The sequence below is a fragment of the Pungitius pungitius genome, chromosome 4, assembly GCF_949316345.1.
Source record: "Pungitius pungitius chromosome 4, fPunPun2.1, whole genome shotgun sequence".
NCBI lineage: Eukaryota > Metazoa > Chordata > Actinopteri > Perciformes > Gasterosteidae > Pungitius > Pungitius pungitius.
The window spans coordinates 11,400,166-11,427,302 of NC_084903.1; the positions used below are offsets into that span (position 1 = coordinate 11,400,166).

Genomic DNA, 27,137 nt, shown 5'->3' on the forward strand with positions numbered 1-27,137 from the left:
AGACCACCCTCGCCGGGTGCAGTCCACTGTATTTTTATTTTCTATGTCCAGATAGTTTATTATACACCATGCTTATTGTAAATTAAAGGAGTCAATCAGAGGCCGATTCAGTTTAATAACTTAAATCTATCACACCGGAAGGTGTGCACAACACTACAAAACTCACAGCAAAAGATGTCTTACTCAACAAAAATATTATAGATTATCACAAAAATATAGAACTTTGTATATTTGCACAACTTGTATTTATAACTTATAACTATATGCAAATCTCTTAAGTTCTCTTAAAAGATTTACATGTAGTTATTCATTTCTTTTTTGATAAATATATTTATATGTATAAAGCTTATTTATTCATTCATTCACACTCACATGTGACACCATACCTAGAAAAGTATTCCAAACAGCGTATGATTACATGAATGTTGCTTTGACTTGATGTTTTTTATAATTATATTACATACTGTCATTGTTTTTTGTTTTATATTTCGAATTTAACTAAACATTTAGTCACTTCAGTTCTGAATGTGATATGTGTATGTAAGATGAAGAGAATAAATTACTATCTCATTAAATACACTAAAGAAATCCTGATGATTCTTCAAAGAGGTATGGTATGGTATTGCAGGTATAAATAGCATCCTCTTGGGTGTTTCCCGATCCAGGGGAGGTGAGGGGGGTCATGTGCCAGGGCAGGGCAGCAGCAGCAGCATCAGCAGTCCCACTGTGAGACACAGAGGACTGTGGCTCAGTGCCAGCCCCAGTGACTTCCCTGCAGGGATAAAGTGAAACCAATTCAAATGTATTACGGCCACTTTTGTATGTCAGAAAAAACCATTTTGAGCTGATCAGTCGTGATACTCCACTGTTAGCGGTCAATTTCTGTTGTGGCCGTAAATCTGTTTATTGTTATCCTCTCCAACAAACATTAGTACAGCTTATTTCCACTGGCTCTGATGAACTCTCGTTCAGTCATTAAGTTTCAATGAAATAAATCTGATATATGTATGTATACACTTTTTATATATAAAAAAACAGGGGAAAATGTAGTCAAATTCCAGAGCATAGATGTCCAGCAAAGCCACTGTTGTTGTTGTTTTTGATGTTTTGCAATCTTTTCTATGAAACAGATACTTGTAATTACATAATTGAAAATAATTAAGAAATTTGAGCACATATAAACAGCCTGATTGTGGTGACTGTGAGCACAACAGTGGAGCCAGTGACAGCTGAAAAAAATGAGAACAAATTCCAAATAATGGATGAACAACCTCAGGATGATCACAAAAAAGGAATGAAATCTTTCACAAGTAGAGTTTATTTTGGCTATAGTGTTCCACATCTTACTTAAAGTGATCTATTAATATATCCATCATATTATTTTCATTAAGTAGAAATCTTAAGTGCTCTATTTCGTGTTTACAACTATTATATATGGAGTCTTAGTAAAGTATGAGTATGGAATTGGGAGTCAGCATTCATTTTCACAACATAAAAAATAGACAAATAAAAACAACTTCCTCACAATCATTGGTGTACAATCAAGAGTTTCACAGATTTAGGTGCTTTACCTCTGAAGTCAACAGGCCTGTCCTCCCATGGCGTCAGCACCATAGCCAGAGCGGTCCTCTGAATATCTGACAGAGCGGCGAGCTGCTCTTTAGTTACTGCAGCAGCCTGCTCATAGGAGAACATGCTGATCTGTCTCTGGTGAAACACCACCTGTCCCAAAACGGACAGACATAGAGGCCCCAATCGGCAGAGACGAGATGAGAAAACATAAGGAGCCGTTAGATAAAATGCACAAACATAAGAATATTTTGGACTACAAAGAAATAACTTTATATATATATTAAATAGCTCAGAAACCCTCTTCGATCAAAAGAGCTTATGCTGCAAATATTTCATTGCCGTTTCATCAAATGTTGACTTACAGCAAACTTATCAGGTGGTATCATAGAGACAGCCGCAGGTGTGAGTCCTTCTATTTGCTCACTAACCAGAGCGGACATTGCCATGTCTGGGAGACCAGCTGTAAAAAAGTGTTGAAAAGAGAAGGAAGTAGCATAAAGATCACCGGAGTCAAAAACACTGGGGTCCAACATTATGGGGGTGGCGTTAAGATAGTGTCAAGAAAGACTATTTTTATAATTTAAAAACGAAATAATCAAGTCTGGTGATGAGCATGTTACATTTAGCAAAATGAGATATTTGTGCCCTACGTACAATTAGCTTTTGAGAATTTAAACAGCGTATTTAAACACACCTGTATCCATTGCTACAGAAGGAAAATAACAAATTCAAAATTGTGTTTGATTTAAAAGTGAATTTTGAATTTACATTTTGTTTTCTTCTCTAAATGTGTAAAAGCCAAAAAGGAAAGACGGTGAGTGCATGATACCTGCCAGAACGCCAATCTCAATGAAGACAGCAGCTCCCCATGAACTCATGGGTCCAAAAGCAAGCCGGTGGGTCAGAAGTTCGACAAGAGCCAGCAGCTGGTCCTCTGAGCAGGACAGCCTCAGCTGACCCAGCCAGAGCACCGCCTTACTGCCGCCACCAGGGAGCGACACAGCGCAGCAAGTGGAGACGGGAGGGGAATGACTTTAGCCTGATTATTACCATTACTACTCATAGAGGGCCCGTTTAAAAAGCGCCTGCAAAACAGCCTGCTTGTGTCGGCTCACCTGAACTCTAGAGCATTGAAATAACTCATCTCGGTGGTTTTTGCCCCACAGACGATGTGTCCCATCGCCACCAGCGTGCTGGAGTCGAGCTGGCTGGGACTCTGCTGGGTGGAGTTTAACACGGCGGCAAACAGTGCAGACAGCTGGAATGAAAACGAGAGTTAACATCCAGACATCCTCTTTGAACGCTCAATCAAATTCAGCCCTGAAACCAGCAACAAGCCTTACTGTCATGAGGACATTGTTTGGTCAACGTTGAAGCCGTTTCTTGAGGTTCTTGTCATCCACGACCATTGCAGTATATCAGATGTTGGGCTATTTTTATTCTACATATATAACGACCTCTTGCCAGATGTGTTCAAGTATCAATCATTCATTTAATTAAATGACAGATTTTGTTCTGTAATTAAAGACTTCTCTGTAGTCATGAAAAAATGCAGACGTTAAACTTTGCTTAACATTCTAAAAGAAAAATATGTATTGTATGGTAAAACATGTCAAAAGTCAGAATCCGGTCCAAATGACTGTGCATAATTGTTCAGATATAGTTAATGCAGACCGTGTAGTGAATCTGTGTTACGTATCAACTGTTGCGGCCAAAGCAGCGACCTGTTGGTTGCTCCATGCTGTGACTGCACCAAGAGCAGCGACGCTGCTCCGCTCGGCCAATCGGAGGCTGCTCAGCTCCTCTGGGGACAGTCCTATCGCTAAACCCCCCAACTGAGAGATCACGGACTGGGAGAAGGACGAGACGGGGCCGTGGATCTTCACATTCAGCAAAGACAGAGAAGATGCAAAGTGGTGAGACCTGGACGCCGTACAGAGGAATCAAACACACTTGATCGCTGTGGGACTGAACTGCAGCAGCGTCTCACCTGCTTGATTTTCTGGAGCACCTGGCTGCGCTGGTAGAACACAAGAAACGGGTCGTGACCCATCAGCTCCAGACAGTTGGAGAAGGCGGCTGAAGGCATGCTGAGCAGACTGCTGGGGGTCCACGCAGACGGAGATGTTGTACGCAGAATCTCACAAGTAGGAACCATAGGAGTCGCTGGTGAAGGACACGAACGCAGATGTCTGATCAGGCCACGCATGTGACTCATTTCATAAATGTGCGTAGTTGGAATTGAATTGAAATGTATTCATGTATGAATGCCATACATTAAGGGAATAGTTTGACATTGGAGCATAATCGCATGTCAAGACTTCAGGAAGTAAATGTGTTGCAACCAAGACATGTGGATCAAACCGCCTGGTTTATAGACTTTAGATATGACGTGTTACTTGGTGAGCTTTAAAGGGGCTGCAGGCGGATGTTGTTAGCCTTAACAGAAAAATAAGACCTTGCATCAAATGGTCAAACTGATTCCAGTCCATTTGGTTAATATGCTCTTGGTTGGAGAAGCAGACATGGCTTTAATCCTCAAATGATGAACTATTCCATTAGAAAGTACCGCATGTCTTTTTTTTTTTTTAGAGATCGTAGGAACCAACTTGATGCTCACGTGACAATACATTTATTTTCAGGAAGCCCAGGAAAAACTGTAAAACAAACTGCCGCTTCTCGAAAGATCTCTGACGCTCGTTCTCATTGGAACAGTGGATCCCAGTTTCCCCACGTTCCCATCGATGCTGACTCACGAAGAGCTTCTCGATACGCCACAGAGTCATCAACGCCTGTGGAAACACAAACAGCCACGCCTATGGACAGGAACTTCTCCACCTGATCCTGACACCTACTGGAGATGTGATCCCCGAGGGATTCATTTACAGCCTTCGTTAGCTGATCGGCCGGGATCAAGTGACAATCCCAACGCTTCACTGTGGATTTCAGTACATCGAATAAATGCGGTCAATCTCTAGCGCATTTAAGATGTAATACCAAGTGACACACTCACCAGGGGGATCTCCTGCAGCTTGTTGTCAGGCAGGAAGAGGAGAAACCGGCCCACCTGACTGAGTGTTGTGTGGTTCCAGGTTTTGATTGGGCTGTGAGGAAACAGAAGAACACTCGATCACCTTGGTACAGAAAGCTTGTGATGTGTGAAAGCCCTTAGAGGAATGTCTTACTGTACATGTCAAACAATAGGCTCATTTTCTAAGCTTACAGTTTGAGAAACGTAGTATCATGTAATTCAAATTATTTTTGTAATTGAATGTTTAGGGCGTTCTACTGATCAGACATGCATTGAGGATATAGGATGTCACGGTTATGCTGGGGTCTTATTTGTTAAGACAATGTTAAAAAAAAAAAAGATCAAAAAGTAAAATGGTGCCCCAAATAGTTAAAACGTTCAATTCGAGGTGACAACGTTACCCAAATGCTGCAGGTTCCAGCAGGATACCAGCCACGATGTCCATCTTGCTTTTGCTGTAGCAGAGCTCCTGGAGGAAGTCCAGATTGTTCATGAAGAAGCTGCGGTCAAGCTGCATGAAAACTTCATCCACCACAAACGTTGCCATAATGCCCATTGATCGAAACTCCTCCTCAGTAAACACTCCGGTGTACATGCCCTGCAGAGGAAGAGCCCACAAAACATTGATCACACTCCAAATACAACAAACCCTCCACAGCCAATCCCCTGTAAATCTTCTTGATTTCAAACGCAAATTCGGTTTCTTCTTGTTTATTCGCCTTTTATACTTTTTTTTAAAAAGAGGAAAGGGATCGGAATAGCAACGCAGTGTCGCTCCACTCACCATCCTCTGCGCCACTTTGTCTACAAGCAGCTCCTGTTTTATTCTAGACAGCAGGAGAAACTGGTGAGGGTCCTGAACAATAGTCCTCCTCAGGGTGTCCATCAAATCCGTGGGAAACTTCTTAATGGTGCTCACTCTGCAGGCAAAGACACACACAAAATGATAAGCAGATGAATATATTCAATACATAATTGTATATTGAAAAGGAGGGAGTGGACGTTTTTTTAAAATAGTAGTATATTGTGCTATACTTTTTGTTTTTAGATGTTTCCTGCAGACATGGAGGCCTTTTACAGTGAAAGTGAGATCAAATTCCTATCTGCATATGATGAGAAGGCTATTTTCTTGCAGCTAACATCTGAAAAACCCTTGAACGCTTTTAAAACCTACGGCACGGACAGGGCAATCTCAGCTCCAAGGTCCTTGATCAGCTCAAAGAAGAACTCAAACTGATACAGATTCTCAATCAGACACTTTTTCTGTAAAAAAAAAGAAAAAAGATGGAAATATGTCACATGTAATATAGACCCCAAAAAACCATCCAATAGATAGAATGGCGTCAATCAAACGGGCACATGTACCAGTGAGGTGTGGAGAGGACCGGGCTGCTGTCTGAAGAAGGACAGGATTCTTCTCACTGATGAAAGCGAGGAATCAGCCTGAAAAAGTTCCTGTAAAACTTTACAGCTCACGCCCTGCCCCACTGTTCCCAGACTCCTGATTAGAGGAAGACAACCGAGAACCAACACAATTAAAAGAGACTGAATAAGCACCACATGATGCAGAGAAGAAGTGAGCACAGACAAAAATAGCATATTTATACTTTAACCCAGAAATGAATTGTACTTACAGTAAATTTGCTTCATTTAGCTTCGGTTTAGTATTAAGCACCTCTTTGAAAAATGCTTTAGCCTGGGGAAAAAAATGGAAAGAAGTGTTGCAACTTGTTACTGGGGTTGTGAGCTGCTTCCTTTCCATGTTTGCATGATCAGGGACAAAGGTAACTAAATAGTGATTGATAGTTTTTTTTTTGTCTTGTTTGTCTTCACAGGAAAGTCCATTCACAGTGTAGGGTTGATTATATCTTTGCTCTTGGCTCTCCATTTAATAATTTAGCAGTTAGGCAAGATGCTGTCATACACACCTCCTTGTGACAGACAGACAAGGCATATTTAATCGGAGGAAGCAGGAAGAGAACACAAAGTACAGGTCAAAGGCTCGGGATTAGATGCTTTCAAGCATCTAAAAGTGAATTGCCTAAAGACCTGAGCGCCCGTTGCACCATTGTGTGAGACATCTTATTTTGAACTCTGTTAATCCACACTTTTCTTTTTTTCTGGTTCATTATTTTTTAAATGTTGGCCATTAATATTGTATAACTTCATTTCCCTCTTTTCCCCCCATGTGAACAAGATGAATAGCTTTGATGCACAGCTATATTTTCTTTATTGTTAAAATTTCCACACTTTGTAGGTTGTGGTGCCACTGCGCATATGCACCCCGGGACAGGCAACACCTTGATGGAGAGCAGGGCGGGCTGAGTGATACCTGCTGTGTGTTCCAGCGTTTTGTGGACACAGTGGTGATGTTGTTCAGAAGCAGCGGTATCCTGGGCAGGACGCTGACGAGGGGCGTCCAGAAGAGGAAAGGCTCCACGTCGTTCTGCCAACCAATCACGTCTGCGAAGCCCTAGTTAGAAAAGCGTTGACATAACACGAGGAAATGTGTCTCTCGTTGTAACAGACCACATATTGTGTTGTTAGTAGTACTATATAATGACATGAAATATACAGGCCTTAAGTTGATAGAACACGTAAATGATGTCGTTATGTGTGTGTTGTACCCATAGTTTGGTAAATAACGCGTTGACTTGGGTCGGGCTGAGCCCCGGTTTGAGTTGGGCCATGGCGGGCAGGGACGCCAGCAGCCTGTCTGAGGGGAGGGTCAACAATGTCTCCGTCTTCAGTCCCACAAGGAGGGAGCCGAGCCTCTGCAGCTGGCCCGGAGCGCTCAGCTGGGCACCGGGGACAAAGGTGTGAGGCTTACAGCGCAAAAAGGAACTCTTACTCTTACATCTTTTTAAATTGTGTTTACAAAATAACTCACGGGGGTAATCGAAGATATCTTTTCTAAAATTATGGAAGCCTGAAAAACAAACAGAATGACTGAAAACAAATAAAAGAAGAACCACCTCTAACAAATAAATACTTGCTTCAGCTCTGTGTTATTGTTTGTTTTTTACCAAAGTAAAAACCAATGATGGTTTTAAGAGGTTCATTCTCTCAAACTCCTCGTTACAGATACGAGCGAGACAACAGCTGCGAGGCTCAAGTAAAAAGCGGCAGCTCGAATGATCGCAGAGGGGGAAGTACAGCTCAGGTCTTGCCTCAATAGCCTTCTCACGTCGAGGGTCAGTGGGCTGAAGATCGCCTGCATGTCAGCTGTTCCTCGAGTAAAAGCCCCACCAGCTGCCCGGGAACCCAACCATTCACAATAAATAAGCATCTGTGCAGTGAACTGCAGGGACTGATCTAAACCACTGACTTCTTCTTCTTCTTCTTCTCTACACCAGAAGTGTCATTTTAGATGGTCGCTACATTTTCCACTGTGCATCACGGGATTGAGTACGCTCCTCTACCTGCACGGGGCTGAATGAAACGGAGACCAGGGCGGGCAGGGCGGCGAGCAGCTGAGAGGGTGAGACGCCCTGCAGGAAAGTCACACCCAGCGAGGGCAGGAGGTGGCTGATCTCTGCCAGTCGACCGGGACTGAGCAAGGATGGGGTCGTAAATTCTGTGCTGTTCAGCAAAACACTGGAAATCTGCCCGGGCGGTTGAGAAAGGGCACAAAGACAGAGATGTATATTGGAAATTCTAAAAATGCGAGCACACGTAGAAATAGAGAAAGAAAGAATAATTAAATTGATTAGAGGCGTAGTAACTATGTTGTTTCCTACCAGGTAGCCGGACGGACGGAGTCCCTCTCGAGTGCAGTTCATAACGGTGTCCTGGATGACACTGAAGGCCTTAGTTCTTTTGTACACGAGGAGGCCCTGTGGGTCCGCCAGGCATGTGAGATTTCCCAGTCTAAAATTACAGAAACAGTTTTGACAACACACACACCTCAGAGCAGATGATGATTTTCTATTCAGAGATTTAGACATTTTGCAAAAAGGTTTATCATTCATTATCTTCCTTTTTTCTGTGAGAGTTTAAACAGGATTTAAGTTTTACACCTACTGATCTCATGTCTAAACAATGTACATGCATAGAAAGTGAGGTGAGGTGCCTCAAAATATCCTTTTCCAACCTGGTAAAATCCTGAGCTGTCAAGTTCCTGTAGGTGCCAATGAGGCTGTGAGCTATGAATTCCTGCTTTAGAGAAGTGAGGGTGTTTCTCTGCAACACATCCAGCCCGTCCAACAGCTGTGGAGATGCATGGTGACAGAAATGCAGTAATGGAATATGTCTGAATATGGGATGAAATGCTTTTTGCAAATGTGAGAAATAGATATTAGACAAGAACTGACTCCACTATTCACCCTAGACTGAATCACAAATTCAAAGTAATAGTTGTGGAAAGTCCCTTTTGCATGTTGTAAAGCCTGCTGAGTCAAATTTGTGATTGGTGATTTTAGTTTGTACAAAATAATGGAAATAGAATTCAATTCAATTTTGTCCAGGCGACTAGGCACCGATGATCTGATTGACCAAAGGTCCTACAAATTATGACTCGCTTTCTAAAGCTCAAACTAAAAAGTTACATGTTCCTTAACAAAAGTACATTTGTGGTACATTGTGGTCATTTTTTCGCTGAAGGAAGCCAACTGACTGACGACTGTAGCCTCTTATTTAAGATAGCGCGTAAAAATGTCAAACGGTTCCTTTAAAACCTTGCGTGGTCGAGGACTCAAAAGTCAGTTGCCCCTTTATCTTCAGGTCATTCTTAATTAATGTACTCCTGGTTTTGCACATTGGTGTCGACAGAAAGACGAGTCTCTGTTTCCTTCCTTTGACCATTTGCTACCTGTAGCTATTCTGCGCCCAGAGGCTAATCGAGCCGACCGAGTCCCGGCTTCTTTGGTTTCCTGGAAAGGTGTCACAACTCAAAGGGCTGTTACCTGAGCAGGTGAGAGGTGTTGGAAGTTGTTGAAGGGCAGGTGGGCGATCAGGTTTCCCGTGTCCCTGATGAGTGACTGATTACCACGGATGATGAGGGAGGGGGGCAATACTCGGCTGTACCACATGCCAAAGGCGCGCCTCTGGTCCAAAGTCATGGCCTCCAAGTGTCTGTTAATGCTCTCCCTCCTAGGAAGAAAAGTTGAACAAAAAAAGGGTATTGTAACATTGTGTGAAGTTGGGAGCAAAGCCAGTACAACAAAAAACCACAGTTTTACTTTTCCTTTATATATGCCCATCAATTCAGACTATGATCTCCCGTTGTAGTTAAGTAATTAAGTATTCAGTAAATCACGTCACTTAAATTGTTGCAGAAAAACAACTCCGACGCAACGGAGAAGCAACACTGGTATTGTCGCCACATCGCTTACACATTGGTGTTGTCCTGCAGTGAGGGCAACGCTTCGATGTCAGCCGGGCTCGCCGCAGCCATCAGCGGCGCCAGCTCAGGGAAGAGACTAGCCTCTTTAACCAGCTGGGTCTGGAACAGCACTGACAGCATGGTGGGCAGGTACTTATCGGGCAACTGGCAAACAGAGGCATATAGGGATCAGTTCACCGCGTACCCCACGAAGACCAAACAGATGCTACAGCCAACTAGGAACGCCACGGAAGGAACGGGGAAAGCGAGCTTGATGTGGGTCAGCGTGGGGTTCCACCTTCAGCGTATTCTTGTTCCCGCTGTAGTACTGAAGGATCAGTCTGACGGTGGTGATGTGAGCTGCACCGAGCACAGAGCTCAGGCTGCTCAGCGGCAGACGGAAGTACTCCTGCACCCATGAACACACAAGGGAGTTAGTTACCAAAGCGACATGAGAAACACATAATACATTTATACTATAAGGGGTCATTGGAAGAAAAGCACTAGGGCCATGAATGACAACCGATGCACTGACTTTGTCATCTCAAGAGCTATGTGGCAAGCATTGCTAAACACTCATACTACCATTAGGATGGCGTGGCATTAATCACCTTTATGAACCTATCCTCACTGGTCACGTCCCTCGATGTCTGCATCAGGCTAGTTAAGACTCTCTATGGAAGCAAAATACACACACACACACACACACACACAGAGTTTATGTCACAAAATAATCTGCAAATTGGTTTTAACACAATTTTATAATTGTCAAATGGAGTGAAAGTCGGCAGAGATTACAGCCAGAGGAAGGCTGGTTGTGCCCTGTAGGTCAGTGCAGGGCTACTGATATGGATGAATGATTAGATCAACTATAAAGTTTGTGAATCTGATTGAGCATACATACATTAAAGATGGGGGGGAAAATCTCTATTCACACACTGCTAAAATGTGTGTCATTATGTGTCATTAGACACTCGTGCAGTACAAGTACTAATGAATAATATAACAAGCAGCTGTGGAATGAAACAAAGGACGTTTACTCAACTGTTGAATTTAAACTGTTGAACTTTTAGGTACTTTAGTGGTATATTTCAATTTCATTATGCATTTTTCAAAATCATTTCTGATAGTAAAAGTACATTTAGAGAATTTCACAATTCAGATGCAGGGTTGTTAAACCACTTACCCCAAAGCACTGCAGCAACACCCTCTTCTCGTCCCAGTTGTTTTCGGTGTCAAAGTAGCGATCCACAGACGTTAAAACACTCTGTCGTATGTTCTCGGTGACGTGCAGGGAGGTGTTCTGGACCTCCTCCAGGGCCAACAGGATCACCACAGCAGTGCTGACTGCCTCCTCCAACACTTTGGCCACAGGTGGTGTCAGCAGATCCTCCACCCTGGACCTCAGACCCTCCACCCAGCAGCGCACCATCACCTGCAGCGCCATATTCTGGCCGGCCCCGGGCTGGCAGGCCGAGGTGAAGTCAGCCGAGCAGTTCCAGTTGAATTGACTCACCAGGCTTTTGGCCAGGCAAAAATTGGGATTTGCAGTGGTGCTGCTGCTGTTGTTACTGCTATTGTTGGTTGTAGTAGTGTTGTGGTTGGTGTAGGTGGTACACATGTTGCCGACCCACACGCTTGAGGGCTCCAAGGAGAGCAAATGGAGAAGACCAGTGTTCGGGCAGATGGAGGAGACGAAGCTGCTCTGGTCTCGCTCCCAGCAGAGAGTAAGGAGTGCTGCATCTGGAAGGGCGACGCTCCAGCTGGAGTACTGGCACTGATCTGCTGGGTTGAATCCAGGCAGGCCTGCTCCTGGGGTCCCATTTCCACCTGGAAACAGGTCGGGATTTGAATGGTTTTGGCAGTATTTTATTAACCAGGTGTTGTCCTGATTGGCCAACAGGTTCTGGAGGACCGTGTCTTTGGCGCAGACTTGTGCGGTGAAGTTAAGCGGGTCGATCTCAGTGCAGAGAGCCAGCTCAGTCATGTCCACGATGATGGGACGGGTCCACTCAGAGTACCTGCACAACTAAAGTACAGGAGATTGTGAAAATTACATCAGAATAACAATTCTGTACTACTCAGCTGTTTTTAAATCAGTTATAATCATTAAGCCTAATATCACAAATTAGCTTCGGGGGGGGGCAACTGTCCAGCACAGTCTGTCCTTTTCATTCTTCGTTAAAGAAAAAACTCTCCAAACAAACCCCTTTAAAATATATTTAAACGTGTTTTCTGTAACCTTGTCATGTCACACAGTGCTGACGGGTTCATAAATAGCAACCTCTGTTGCTTTTTTTCTCCATTCTTTTCCTCTCATTTTCATCAGATCTTTTCTTACAATTTCAGCTTTTTTTGCATATTAAAAGCCTCTAATTTAGCCGGTGAGTGGACAATTTTAATATGAAATGGCACTTAAAATGTCATTCCTTTCTTTCTCAGCATGCGGGTTGATAAAGGCTTCGGATACAGAAGACCCTTATCATCGGGGGAAAACACTCACCTGTGGTAACACTGATATTGCCTCTATTGCCTTCATGTCCGAGCAGACCGATTTCAGCCACATGTTCAGAGGGTTTCGTAACAGATTCTCGAACACAGACGGCTTGCAGCAAACATTCTCCCGAAAAGCCAGCTGATCGAGCTGCCAACAGAGGCCGACCACCGAGTCGTCCACCTGCCGCTCTCCCCACGTCTGGAAGTCGCACCATCCCATCATGCCCGTGGGCTCCGTCGGCTCGGGAAGCAGAAAGGCAAGAGAGGAGTTGCAGTGACTCTCGAGCCAAGCGTTTTGCGGATTACGGAGCAGACTGTTCAGAAAGGTTTTGTTTGCGCAAACCTCTTTGGTGAAACCACTCTGATCGAAGCCGATGCACTGTGACAAAACGTCAAAGGTGATTTGCGTCACATCGTGCCACTCAGAGTAACGGCAAGACTCCGATAATGACAAATCCACGTTGGGGAACGGCGGTGGCGGGGGCCTGTTTGTGCAGTTAGGCATGAACTGCCCATTGGCAGGGTTGGCGAATACAAGCATGAAGAACGGGATGTGCTCACACATGAGCGCGGTCAACCTGCCACCGTCCAGGCTCATGCAGAACTCCAGCAGAGGAGGCTCCACCGGCACGAAGGGCTGGTCCATCCACTGCTCGTAGACGCAGAACTGGCTCACCATGTAGCCCGGGTCTGCAGAGGAGTTGGCACAGTAGCCGTACAGCCAGCGGTTCAGCGGATCCGGGAGCAGCTTCCTCATGAGCGAAGCATCGCCACACACTCGCTTGGCAAACTCCTCGCGTTGGTTGTCGCTGCACAGCGAGATGAGAACGGCGTCCGCCGCCTCGCCCTGGGCCCAGCTGTTGTAGTCACAGGCCAGCTGCTTGAGGTTAGAGGCTTTTGTGACCCCCGCGTACGATGCAGGACCAGAGGGAGTCGCGTTGGGAGGGGTGGCGGCGGCGGCGGTGGAAGGCCGCGCGTCCCCGACGCCGCAGGCGGACGAGCGGCCGAGGAGCGGCGACACCAGCGTTTGAGCGAGAAAGCACGCGTTGCTCCACACCTGCTCTATCTGCTCGGTGCCGAGGGAGCCCAACGCCTGGCATAAGGTGAGCACGGACGGAGACGCCCCCGCCCTTGACCCCGCGAGGATGTCGGCACACAGCGTGTCGTTGAGCGCGGCCAGGTTCCGCCGGTCGCATCGGAGCAGGACGCCGCGGGCGGTTTCGCCGTCGTCCCTGGCCTCCGAGGCGCTGCGTTGGAAGGCGACACTGGGGGGGTTGAGGCAATCTGACCCCGGGTATGTGCACGCGGTCTGTGCTGCAGGCAGCAGGACGTCCAGGAGGATGTTGGTGATGGAGTTAGAGAAGGACCAGTTCACATTGTGGTTTATTCCCCTAATCCAAAAAGAAATTGAATAATTGTGACAGATTATTGGACAATAGCATAGACTCACTACAGAGTGACCACCAACCTTACATCATGATAAATTAGATTTTTCATACCATGCCCACTACTCCTACATCATCTTAATTCATTTAAAAATCATTAGCATTTCAGGTGGAAGGAAAACACAGTGTCATAGTTGGAGAGGAGATCAAATCATGAATCTTATTTGAATATATTCATGCCTGCTGAAATGTTCCTAATGATTATTCCAATGGCTTTTATGTCGATTCAAGCCATAAAAGGGCTCACATTGTCAAAAGCTCCCCAATGGTGGCTTTCACAAATGACTTACCACATAATGAGCTGCTTGAGATCTCCTGAACAAGTGGAACAACAATAACATTAGTATGAATAAGTAAAAAAACGTATACTATTGCGGCACACAAATATTTATTCTAATGAAGCCCAATGCTTTACCTTGCTCACAGGTCTGCTGCCCATCCAGAGATGGGCTTCCAATCCCAAACTGTAACGCTATTTTGACGTAGTCCATTGGCCCTCCGAGCACCGTTCCCAAGAGGTTCGAGACGTACATCACAGCTGCATCCACAGCGCCGCTCAGCAGGGCCCCGGAGAGAGGCAGACTCCACAGTACGTTGACGAAGCTCTGCAGGATCCCGGCGGGGCCCGACGGGGCGCACGGCCCCCCCCCGCCGGGCCCCAGGGCGGACACGAGCGTCAGCAGCGGCGCGCCCAGCTCCAGAGACACGGCCTTGGTCAGCTCTGCCTCCAGGCCGCAGTCCGGCCTCCCGGAGAGCAGACACACCAAGGTTTTGGGAAGGTCATCTAGGAAGCCTTCCCTCATCAGCGGTCGGAAGGCGGCGTACGAGTTGGCGAACGCGGCGTAGTCCGCGTTGACGTCGGACCCGCCGGAGATGCGCGTGTTCCGGCCCCCAAAGGACAGGGAGTGGATTTGATCAATAGCTTTCTGGATGTCTTCCTGTAATTTGATGGAATCGTCAGTAGCCGGGTCCGATTTCCTTTGTATTGAAATGGACTGTGAATGCACGTGTCTGACATCACACATGATGCCTGTCGGAAAGCAAAGGAAACGGGGCACTGTTTATCGTCGCTGTTAAATCTTTATTTGAAATGTGAAAACATTACTGCATAAATGACTTGCAATTTGTCACACACCTAGGTATTAAGCCCTCAAAGTTAGCACATCTTCATAAGCCCATATTGACAATTTAGCTTTGTATTATCAAATACATTAGATATTGCCATATCAGATGGGAAAATCTATCAAACCATATTCTTTTTGTACTTACCAAACATGATGCACACCGTGGATGCAGCTGGGGATGACCACATTGTGATAAAATCTAAGCAGTCCACCTCTCCAGATACCAACAACAAGAAATGACCTTCCTTCCGTTTTATTTTGCTGATGCAGCAGAGATATTCATCCCGATCCGAACAACAGGCGTCATATTAGTTCACGAGTTCAACAAGCTGTGGCTCCTCCATCCCACTTCCTCCGATGTGATGAACTCTCTCACGGACCCCTCCTGCACCTCCTGGGGGGGGGGGGGGGGGGGGGGGGGAGATTCCGGTCACGGTTGGGGTCATCGGTGGTGAATTATTAATACGGTGTATCGATTAACTCCTGCGGCTGAAAGCCGAGTCCTGTGCGAGGCGCCAGGAGACACCGGACGGCCCGCCGGGGTCATCAGACACTGATGGAGCGCTTTCTGAGGCAGGCCTTCATCACTTCAAATCTTGGCACTATGACAAAGTAATATATTTGAATTTACATGTAATTTACATAAAATTATAACTTAATTATTAGCATCCTTTTCAAGTTGCACATTAAATGCAGCAGCTTTGAGTTGTGCGTGTGTGTGTGTGTGTGTATATCCATCTAAATTAAATGTCTCCCGTAAGTTATTTTGTACAATACTATTCGTTCATTTTTCAAAATACAAAAAGGCGGTAAAAGAAAAAGTTGAGACTTGACAATAAAACGGGCCAACAGTTTGTAACCGTACCACTCAAGCCAAGAAGTATATTCAAGATTCAGTGCTTCAACCATCTCTTTACCATAAACTCCTTTCAACATTAAAACACTCTTTTCTCTCATGAAGCATCTTCAAACAGCCAGGAGAAATAAAAACAAAGGGCATGCAAGAGGTTTTTAACTTTAAAACTTTGTTTCAGAAAGTCAATGCAACTGTATATACACTTTACAATATCATATAGCCTGAACAAAGATGTCTTAACACATTTTTTAAATACATCTTAAGCACAAATAGCAATTCTCGCAACTAAAATGGCTTTATGGATATAGGGGAGAAAAAAATTAAATCATTAAACACATTGCTGTTTTCTGCAGAAGTGCCATGATTGAAATTTAATTCAGGACTTTCCCACAGAGCAAGCGGTACTCTCTACATGCTAAGTTTAACAGTTGGATGACACGGCGCTAAACTAAACATAGATATTTGTAAGAAGAAAAAAAAAAACACTCCATTGGATGTAAAGTTAAATTCGTCATTAATACATTTAAAAAAAGTAGATCTCAGATACCATTTAAAATCAAAAATACAAAAAGACTTCCTTACTTTAAGGATTTTTTTAAAACATGAAGCTGCATGTATTGTACAACACTAAAGTGTACAATTAACTGGTAATGCACATAAAAATGAGCTGGATTAAAAGTGTCAAATGGCTTCCACCGATCCTTAAATTATAGATCATCAGCGAGGGGATAAGTACACCTGGAAGATGCAGTCAGGATGGCAAGTGGTCATTTGAGGGAGGGGAGGGGGTGAAGAGAGGGTTCTTCTTCCTTTCACTTTGTTCTTGCCTCAACAACTGAAATGTTGTCAATTATTTTTGTTCATTTTATATCGAGAAAAAAAAAAGAAAAAAAGTATTTGGAAAGTCACTTAAGACTTCACCCAATGTACAATTTTACATTCATAGTCTGGACATTGTACTCATGAAAGAGAGCGTGAACAATCACCAGTGTGCCCTGTAACAATTTTGGGGGCTACTCACTCAGGTGACACAAAAAAGGCAAAGGCAGGTGGATGCTGGACAGACGGAAACCATCCGAGCAGAGCCTGTGCTCAGTGAGCAGCGGGGATTGTTTGGGACAACAGGATCCACCTGGCAAATTAATAGTGTGTGTGTGTGTGTGTGTGTGTGTGTGTGTGTGTGTGTGTGTGTGTGGGTCCTCATTGGAATCACCGTACACAACAGTTACAGCACACACTGAGGGGGGGGGGGGGCTGTGTGTCTCCAGGGTTCACCACCCGAAGAGCATCACGGTCTGATTGTCTCTTTCCATCAAAGCAATTTGGGGGTGAAATCGCAGGAAAATAAAGGGGGGGAGGCTTTAAAGGTGGGGAAGCATATGGCACTGTACAGGCAACAGACAACTGCAAACAAGCACATTGGCTATAAAAAAATAAAATAAAAACAACTTCCAACTGAACAAGAACAGGAAGAGGTTCAACAACGCATGCCAAATTGTTCCAAAAAAATTCAGCTCACGGGTTTGGCTGTGAACACAAGACAGTCGGGCATGGAGCCTTTTGTCCCAGGGTTAAGCTTCGAAGGATGTCAACAAAACATCTACCTGTCAGCCTACTGTTTGTCTCACTATCAAATAAATTAAGTTGAAACAACAGAGTAAAATGTCAATTTGTCCACTCTCCAGGCTGATGCTTGGGCAAAAACACATTCATGTAGTTACCATTCATAAAACACATTGCATTAAAACCGTAAAAGAAAAAGCTTGGAAATACAAAGTAAAAATGATGAAACAGGGAAGGGAGTGGTCAGAGAAGCTGAGCGCTCCCAACAGTATGTTGCTGGTGCCAGATTTGGCTGGTACAGGGTCTGGCCATAGATGTCTACCATGGGTAGACTCTATGATACACTGGCAGAGAAATGCGCTACATTAGTCATAACGCTACTAATATAGCCGTCAAATTACACATTAGAAAAAAAAAACAGCTCTGACTTTAGCCTGAATACTTGATTAGAAGTTAAAGACAATACTGATTATAGCCAAATACTATTAAAGACAGTTCAATGTTGACACATCACTTTGAAAATGAATGCCCTCAAACCTTTACATTATGTCAATTTACAGGTAAGGAGAGTATCAGGCCATTCACTTGTGTCCAGAGTGATGCCAACACAAGAAATTACATTTAAATGAAACCTTCATTTATTAGAGTGAGAAGAAACTAAGCTTTAAGTCCTGGTACAATTAAATTGTGTTTGACTATGCAGTGGACCGTCATTAATATGCACCCATCTTCTCCCAACAGAAAAAAAAGGCATACAATGATAGAAAAGAGACTAAAAATGAAAACTTAAACAACATATCTTAAAAACATGAGTAAAACATTTTGAAAAGCTCTTTCTCCAAAACAATGAAACACCAGTTTTACCAGAAACAGAAAAAACTGCAACCAACAGAAACATGACCCAGCTATGGAGGAATGCATATGCTTTTAAAAAAGGCTACAGATCGTAGGTTCAAACACCGAATGAGCGCATGTGTTTGCATTGGTAGGAGTCAACATATACGCACATGCACAGATCGATTCACAGGACAGTCGTTCCTGCTGAAAATGGTCTCTGGCCACAGAGTGTGGTTACTTGTCAGTGTCAGCAGTGTGAGCACCAGGGGGTTCGTCCGACGCAGGCGGGGGGGGGAAGAGGGGGTAAGAGGGGAAGTTCCTCTTTACCAGGTTGTATTTTCATACCCAATAAACCAGCACCAAGACGTCAGAATTTAGTGTGGATGAGATATCTGGCTCCACAAAAAAATTCACCCAGATTTAAAAAAAAGTTTACTTTTAAGTTTGTTTGTTTTTAAAGCAACTGTGGGTTTAAAAAAAACAGACAAACGCCTGAAATTTAACAGTAATGGTAATGTTGTGGTTTGTAATCCAAAGAGGGGCTTTTTACATGCATGTTGTTCTCAGTCTTTTCTTGTCGTCCTCTTCCAGGAGACTGGAAAAAGTTCAATCAGGGGGCAACAAGTCGTGAAGCCTGAAACTCTCCCGAACATGTGGCCGCACATCCTCATTCTGAGATCACAAGGAGGAATTAAAGAATGTTAGATTCACAGAAACAGTCAAATATCACACTGATGTAGGGTTGGAAAGTTAGAATTTGAGCAATACCATTTTTTTACCATGATACTCATTAATAGTATTCAGGTGTTTGCTCTGAGTGCAGAAGCCCGATTTTGTATGACAAAAAAAGAACAGCCAATGTTGAGCTATATCAATAATCCAGTCTTTAATCATTTTGCTCTGTAAACACCAAGTGGGTTCGGTGTCCAACCCTACTCTGATGTAGCCATTATAAATATGTCCAACAGCAGTTATGGAACATCTTACCATTTCGACCAGCTTCTCCAGGAAGGGCACCAGCTTCAGCAGCTCATTGTCATTCTTGTCCATGAACCAGCTCTCTATGGGGATCCCATTGGACAACTGTCGGATCCAAAACAGGACAATGAGTAATGTTTATAATTGGTTATACAGTGTCTTTGTTTGCTTGGCGGCACTCAGAGGAATAAATGTTGGGAACAAATACAACGCTTTATTGAAATGAGGAAAATTTGGAGGCAAATGGCTAAGTCAAACTTGGCCTGTGTGAGAAGAAGCTAGTGCGATCATTTATCACTAATTTTATCCAAACAAAATCGGCATCAATTTTTAGAGTTAGCCTTAACTTTGGTTGTGACAATAGAGATATATAATATATATATATATATATATAAATCTATATTGTTTTGCATCAAAGAATGCCTCCGTTTTCATCAAAGGGTTATTAGATCATTTGTCTGGTTGACTATGACTAGAACAAAAAAGACAAAACCCCCAGTGTGATAATGTGTTCACCTGATATGCAAAGGCTTGCGGTGAATTGTCAATAATGATCGTTTTTGACAGGTCTCTACCCAGGATGTTGAGGTCCTTGATGTAGTTTCCCTGGACACAGACACAATGCTCACGAAACAACCTGTGTCTACAGTTACAGTGGGGAATGAAAAGAAGGGAGAGGAAAAAAAAAACAAAAAAAAATCAGTGACTACAGCGATCAATAATTCAGAAAAACCACAACACTGACACCTCAGCGGCAGCACATGCCGACAGTGGTGTATACCACAGAGCTTTAGAGCTCCTCTCATTCAGACTGCCATCAGCTTTTGAGTTTGTTGGGCAATTATAAAACAGACCGATAGAAAACACGTCGTACCTTACTAGCTGCTTTTTAGGATCCAAGATGTTGAGCAGTTTGTCTGCGTAGACCTTTTTAGAAGCTGTAAAAAGGATGATCTAGGAAAGGGAGAAAATGTAAAAAGTTTTATCGTTTCAAAGCGGATGCATTGATAGGATTTATTAACCTGAGTAGGAAGGTTGTATTTACCTCATAGATTTGAGACATGCGTTCCAGAAACTCCCTAAAGAACGGCCTCAAGCGCACATACACCTGCAGGACAATAAACCTTCATGATCAACACAATGTTTACTAAAGGGGTTCATTTGAGTTTTTTCTACTGAATTGGACAGTCCCCTGTTGCATTGCATGCATGTGCATCATTGCCAACAGACCTTCCTTAAGACAAGGCTTTTCACTAACTCTTTTCCCCCCTCTAGTGGTTTTGTAAAATAAAGCAGAGGGAAACATTGCGGCGACAGAGAGCTTACCTGGTAAATAACATCCTGGAAGAGGACAGGAAAGGTAAGTGCTGCGTCCTCTAGCTCGTTTAAACTGCAGTGGACCAATGTTTCATCCTAGTGGACACAAAAGAGAAAATACTAGAAACTCTTTGACAAAAGCTTAAATGAACAAATAAATGATTCGTTATGTATACTTTACTGACCAGGTCAAGGACCAGAGAGAACTCGGGCGTGCTGCGCGTTTTCAGTGGCAAAGCCGGCTTACGCGTGAGCTGCTCTTCTGTCAGTGGAGGCACGTGTTTGATGAAGAAATATCTACAAATCAAAACATCACACACACACACACACACACACACACACACACTTTAGTCAATCAAGATATAAATTGAAACAATCTTTAAACCAAGATGACTTCATCAGGTCAAACTGTTAGTTCTGCTGCTGGTCTTATGCATCGTTGTGGGTTAGGTCATCAGTTTTTATAGAAGTTGCTTTAACTTAAATGTTCTGACTTGGTGGAATCCAGTTTCTCCCCATGCTACATACAACGCTTGCATGTGCAGAGCGTAACTTTAATCACAACCATTGCTTATCCATAATGCTTGGATAAACATTTTCTCATGGCCCTTTTAAAATATCCGTGGTCTGTGGAATAATTCCTGTTATAGGATTATGCGTTTAACGATTGAAGTGTTTTACTCACGGGTCAAAGACTTCCCAGTCTTCCTCATAGGTTGCCTCTGTTGGTGCGGCAGCAGGCAGAGAGTCCACATATGCCATTTCTGGACTGGAACCCGGAGCTTGGACAAAAAGGGGGAACAAAACATTAAAAACAAGATGAGAAAACAGAGCGATAAAAGTGCAAAATATTATAACCTCAACATGAATTAAAACTTTTACAGAACCACATGTTCTTTACGCCGATATGTACCTGTGAGGGGTGGAAGGTCGGCATCAGCATAGTGCTCTCCCTCCCTCACTGCGGGAGAAACCTCAGGGATCGGAGGCTGCATAGGGGGTAGCTGTGATACGCTCGAGTAGAAGTTGGTGGTCGCACACAGCTCCTGTGTGGATGCGTCTGTGCTGGTGGGCGTCTCCACAGCTGGCTCCATGTCCAGCTGCTTGACTATCTCCTCTGCCTCCACGGCTTCGTCTGGAGAGTCTGAGCCAGCAGAGGCTGAATAAAATAAAAAAAGTCAATTTAGCTGTGTACCATCTCGGCATAACTGACACAAAAGACTTGAGTATGTCCTCCATAACTTTAGAGCAATTCATTTTTTCTATTAGGGACTAAAGACACTGTACGTAGTTTAAACAATAAGAACACACATTACTGACTTAAGTGTGAGTATTGACCAAAATAAACTATACACAGCCGTAGCCGCTACATGAGATCAGCTAGCGATGGACCAGTACCCACGTTGGTATCATTGAGCAGGGTGTACTGGTACCAGGACGTGGTGCTGGCATTGTAATTTGTGAAACAATACCCAGCCTTACAAACGCCAACACTATGATAAAAACAGGTTTTGAGTAGATACTGTCGGTTTGAGCATAATGCTTGCTACCAGTCAAACAAGCTACCTCGGGGCTGCATACCATTTTTTGCTGGCGAGAAAAAGTTGAAAACGGGGGAAAAGATGGTCCCAAGAAGGGTGGTTCTTTGAGGGCTTGTGGGCACCTCAACGGCAGTCTCCTCCACACTGCCATTGGGCTTCTCCTTACTTCTGTCATGATTAGTTGCCTCTGAAGACGAGAAGTGACGAGACGTTTAAGAGAGTCAAAGTAAACAAGTGGGTAATAAAACCCGTTTTTGTTGGATTGCAACTCACGTCCATTCAGGGAGCCTCTGCGGCCGGCCCTGCTGATAGTCCTGCGGGGGGTGTTGGTGTTCGGGGTTGTTGAGGTGATGAGGTTATCGTCCACATCGCAGTGGAGGAGCGTCTTCTTTGCCGGGCTCTCTTGCGGCACCTTAACGGGAAAGAAAATCATGCAGGGAATAGTTTCAATTCATGGCCGTTGCCAATAAAAGTGACGGGTGTGATAACTTTGTTCAACGATCCCAAAATGAAGATGGGTTCACAAAATTCAGTGAAGAAAGCTATTTATATATAAATCATTGGTGCCTTCTTCTATGACCTGTGCCTACAACACGACAAATCAGCAGCATTGAATGATGCCGACCACATTGGAGGATTCCCGTGTACACATGAAATTTTCCATCAAATGCCCCCCCCCCCCAAAAAAGAATGATGAATGCTTTATCTTGTTTACTTATTTTACTAATGTTGCTTAGTGTGATGTACAATAAACCTTTCAAAAGCTGATTAATCTGAAAAGAGGTCATTAGATATAATCAAAGTAAAATAGGTCTGAATTCTGTTGGTTAAAGAAATGTACGTCATTTAATTCTGGCAAGAAAAGCAATTTAGGATATATATTTTTAAATAAGGACTTAACAAAATGTCAATAAAATAATGCAAGCGCCGGTCTCTTTCTGAAGGAAGTAAGACGTTTGAGCGGGGTTTACTTGTCCGCTTGTTTCTGCACACCCACTGTATGCCAGGAGCTAAAATTAGAACAGCATCCAAGTACTCAGACAAGCTGCGGCATTCCTCCAGACATTTCTTAGGAAACATGACACTACACCAAGAAACATGGTATTTGACTCAGTTACGAGTGTGCAGTGCTTTTAAATTGGAAAAAATATCAAAAAGCGGGAAAAGATTAAATACATTTATCCATGGTCCTAGGAGCACCACACCCACATTCACTTTAAATGAAAAGCATTACATACATATTATATACATAAATAAAATCAATGAGGTAGTCACCGTAACAGCATTTCCTCTGATGAACTTCTTGATGGTGGAGAACAAGCCCCTCCCTCCACTGGGTGGCGAGTCCTCTTCTACTTCTGAATGCCTGCGCTTGGTACGGGACGGGCGGCTCGCCAGACTGGGGTTCGGCTGCTGAGACGCCTTGCGCATTCTCAGCCTCATTGTTTTAGCAGTCACATGTAAAATTGTTGATTAAAAGAAAATCCTGCAAAAGGAAGGATGGCAGAAACGGGGGAAATCAATACAACTGAACAGTTGTGGAAACAAGTTTAAGCAAAAACTGAAGTGTAAAAGGTGGAGAAACGAATTTTCCTTGAACAGTCTCAACTGTTTAATAATGAGTCTGTTGGCTGTATAGAAGTGTAGTGGGGTAATGGTGCATTTTTTTGCAACATCTGGATGTGTTCAAGATCCCTTTTGGCTTGCATCACAGCAGCCACAGCTGGCTTTACTTCCATTTGTACAGTATAACACACACACACACAAAAAATGGCATTAGCAACATACATCGAGGAGGGAAAGTCAAGACAGAAGGGAGTTTACAAACTGTAAACATGGTAAGCGATGTCATTGCTCACAGTATGCACAAGCACAAACTTTTCAGTGAGGATGAATTGTCTATTAGGCTACATCCACACTTTCTTTAAAAATATATATATAATGTTTTGCTATATATGTTTACACAGGGCCCACACCCGCGTTTGCAACTTGATTGGTTTTTGGCCGTTGTGACGTGACGGTCCCCGATGTGTCACACTTCCATTACTTGACCGCTTCGAGAAAGAAAACAAACAGCCCGAGTTACCAGTGATTCATTTCAACATTGATGAGATTCCCATGTTTAAGAATCTTTGTTATTGGACAAATGTGTTTATACGTTTGCAAAGGTTGCCGTGTGGACGCAGATCATTTAGAAAACCTATATGGACGTAGATAGGATGGTTGGAAATGTGTCTCGACAAATCCATAACCTGCAAGAAACTAAGCCCACAATAGCACCATCTAGACATTCTGTATGTGTCCCACCCTGCATCGGTGCTACATTTACACAGGGGTGTACGCCATCCTTGAACGCACCAGATGTGCTTGATCGTGTGAATCAAACACCAACAGGCACTTTACCAGCTTCACAGTAAACGTTAAAGTAAAAGGCAGGTGTAGCCAGAAATTTAATTTCATTAAATGACGTAATAATTTAAGAAGAATACTTTAGCCCACAGAACGTTTTTCTGATTGGGAGCGCAATTATTTAAAAAAGAATAATAAAAAAAGGCTACACTAAAACCATAACTTACAAGACATTAATTTAATTTAGGGTGGGGGGGAAACATGCTCTTTAAATAATACTTTAACACAAATACTTGAGGTCATCTCTTAAGCCACTGACAGAGACAATCAGTCCAAATACTTTTTTTTGCAAGTTAACTCTTTAATGAATCAAAAGACACAGCTTGGATGTAGACATTAAAGCACTGAAACTGCCCGTAACATATTAATTGTGACTAGAGACGGCATTTCTGGAAAGATCTTATTACAGCGCAGTGCTGTATAACTCGCAGTATTATTCTACAGTACCACGTTACTTTGGACTTCCATGTCCAATTCATACAGAGTACAACAATGATTCACATGTTTTCTTGGGTCGATTACATATTTAAAATCAAAAAGGTGAAAAAAACATTGTGCATTACTATTGTACATCAAGTTAAATGATAAAATGTACAACCCGTGATGTCGGCATGTTTGGGGGGTTATCAAAATAAAATGTGCCCCTTGCGTTTGCAGTTTCAAATCTCGCCACGGTTTGCATGGCAACAGCGCTGTGGCTGCTAGTCATGCACGTCTCCAAGAGCTCAAGCACTAACCAGGGATCACGCATAGCTAGGTAGGAGCAAGTGAGCGGGAAATAAGAACATTCATGCCGATGAGACCGTATGCGCGAGCTAACCACGGAAGCTCGGCGGAGAAACAAGCAGGGCCTGTTCGACAGCCCGTACCCTCAGTAAATATTACTCCGAAACTGCGGTTGGCTAAATTGTTATGGAAGTGGCTAAAGCTTATATACGAAACAAACAAATAAATACGGATGACACACTTTGTCTACTTGTCTCAGCCATTCTCACGTCTACGGTTTTTTTAAAAAGGCACTTCACAATCACAACCAGCTTCACGGCTAATGGAGTGGCTAAGTTAGCTCGATTCAGCTAGCGTTAACGGAACGTATTTGACTTAAAGAGGGCGCCGGGTTTAACGTTTCGAGAGTAAGGCAGGCGTGCAACACATTCCTGTACAAGTCAATGTTTTTTTCAACGTTGTCAGACTCCAAGTGTGTTAACATTCGCGTTAAATATCTACATACAACTTTGCAACGTTAGCATTTCAACATGGCAAGCCCAAATAGGCGTTAGCAAGCGAGCTTGACCCTAAACTAACTGAACGTAACAATAAGTAACGTGAAACAATTAACTAAGATAGTGGATATTAGGCGGCTAATTCACGTAGGGTTGGTTGGGTTGATTGTCCGGAGGCTCTCCTCGAATTCGGTGCAAGGTTAACGTTATTTGGTGGTGAAACTCGTCGGACATCATTAATCAAAACAGCTCAGGCGAACGTTAGGCTAGCCACCGTGGAAGCGTTATCCAAGTTATCCGTTAATTACATCAACGTTACCTTTAGTAAGGAATTCAGTTGACTCAAAATCAAAACGTGACATTACGCGGGCGTGTAGCCCAAATTAACCAGAAGTACATTAAATAAGAACGTGTTAGCTATGATTTGTCCAAGTATAGCAACCGTTAGCAAAGTTCAGTTGTGGAATGTCAATTTGAACAACGTTAGCATCGATGGAAGCTAACTAGCCCCGACGGTCGTTAACATCAATTGATGGGTTCATAGCTTCAACGAGGTGTAAACTTGTACACTTAATAGGCAATATTCCTATGGTTATTTGATTAATGTAGTTATAATGGAGTCAAAAAGAACCGCGTTGCCAAATTGACGGAGAAGTAACCAGGTCCCTCGGAGGCCGCCGTTCAGCTTCCCATCGCTATGTTAGCTACGTTACTTTAGCGTAGCAGCGCTAGCATAGCGTTGACCGTACAGAGCCTTCCTGAAATACTGCTCCGGGCGAACAGATGCACACCGACAGAATAATGAAAACATGTATCCTGTCCTTAGCCAACACTACAGAAACCACGCTACAAATGAGACACAGGAACTAACAAGAGTGGTTAACGTTGACTTACTTGCAGCGTCTAGCGATAACGAGTCGGTGCTGATTAATCATCTCATCTGGCAGGCAGTGCTTGTTTTCGTGTTCTGGTCTGACCGTTTCCTCTGAAGCGACTCAAGGGCCGTCTCTGGAACGACTCATCGTTGTGTTGCCGGGCGCCATTTCCCGCCTCTGCTCAGTCTCTTCAAGCCAGATACCCGTATGGGACACAGACACACCCCCCTACCTCTGAAAAACACCAGTCAGTCTGCAGCGCAGAGGGCCACCTTCCACTTGCACTTTTCGTCCCCCGGCTCCGACTGAGACGGAGGGCTGTGCGTGTATATTGTAGTAAATGTTGAATAAGAAGTCAACAATCGATCGGGGATTCAATGTTCGCAACGTGTTTTATAATCATTGGAGGAGGGGCACACGATGTTGTATTTATTTTTTAAAAAAAAGAAAGAAAAGACTTTCAGATGCTGAACACCCTGTTAACTTCCCTAATAGAAACATGAGAAGCTTTATTCCTTGCGTGTCAACTATAATCTCTCGAGTACTA

General features: G+C 43.7%; 2 protein-coding genes across 2 annotated transcripts; both read right to left on the reverse strand.

Annotated features, from left to right (window-relative positions):
* Positions 1–8: 8 nt before the first annotated feature.
* strc1 (stereocilin 1) lies at positions 9–15,179 on the reverse strand. Its single transcript, XM_062562016.1, has 29 exons — positions 15,137–15,179; positions 14,283–14,897; positions 14,158–14,168; positions 12,430–13,890; positions 11,113–11,955; positions 10,538–10,600; positions 10,225–10,335; positions 9,937–10,091; positions 9,508–9,694; positions 8,697–8,812; positions 8,344–8,473; positions 8,026–8,208; positions 7,494–7,532; positions 7,231–7,401; positions 6,936–7,076; positions 6,238–6,299; positions 5,969–6,104; positions 5,778–5,866; positions 5,388–5,523; positions 5,005–5,201; positions 4,586–4,676; positions 4,193–4,364; positions 3,563–3,738; positions 3,297–3,452; positions 2,688–2,830; positions 2,402–2,550; positions 1,935–2,032; positions 1,572–1,722; positions 9–772 (listed from the first exon to the last, which is right to left on the reverse strand). Exons 1-29 carry the CDS (start codon positions 15,177–15,179, stop codon positions 681–683), a joined length of 6,117 nt encoding a protein of 2,038 aa, XP_062418000.1. The 3' UTR covers positions 9–680.
* Positions 15,180–15,997: 818 nt separating this feature from the next.
* ctdspl2b (CTD (carboxy-terminal domain, RNA polymerase II, polypeptide A) small phosphatase like 2b) lies at positions 15,998–26,923 on the reverse strand. Its single transcript, XM_037489937.2, has 13 exons — positions 26,610–26,923; positions 23,359–23,569; positions 22,357–22,495; positions 22,124–22,270; positions 21,456–21,701; positions 21,228–21,324; positions 20,728–20,839; positions 20,552–20,638; positions 20,271–20,333; positions 20,100–20,179; positions 19,742–19,868; positions 19,235–19,330; positions 15,998–18,919 (listed from the first exon to the last, which is right to left on the reverse strand). The coding sequence occupies exons 2-13, from the start codon at positions 23,524–23,526 to the stop codon at positions 18,854–18,856; spliced, it is 1,428 nt and encodes a 475-aa protein (XP_037345834.2). The 5' UTR covers positions 23,527–23,569; positions 26,610–26,923; the 3' UTR covers positions 15,998–18,853.
* Between the last annotated feature and the right edge of the window lie 214 nt (positions 26,924–27,137).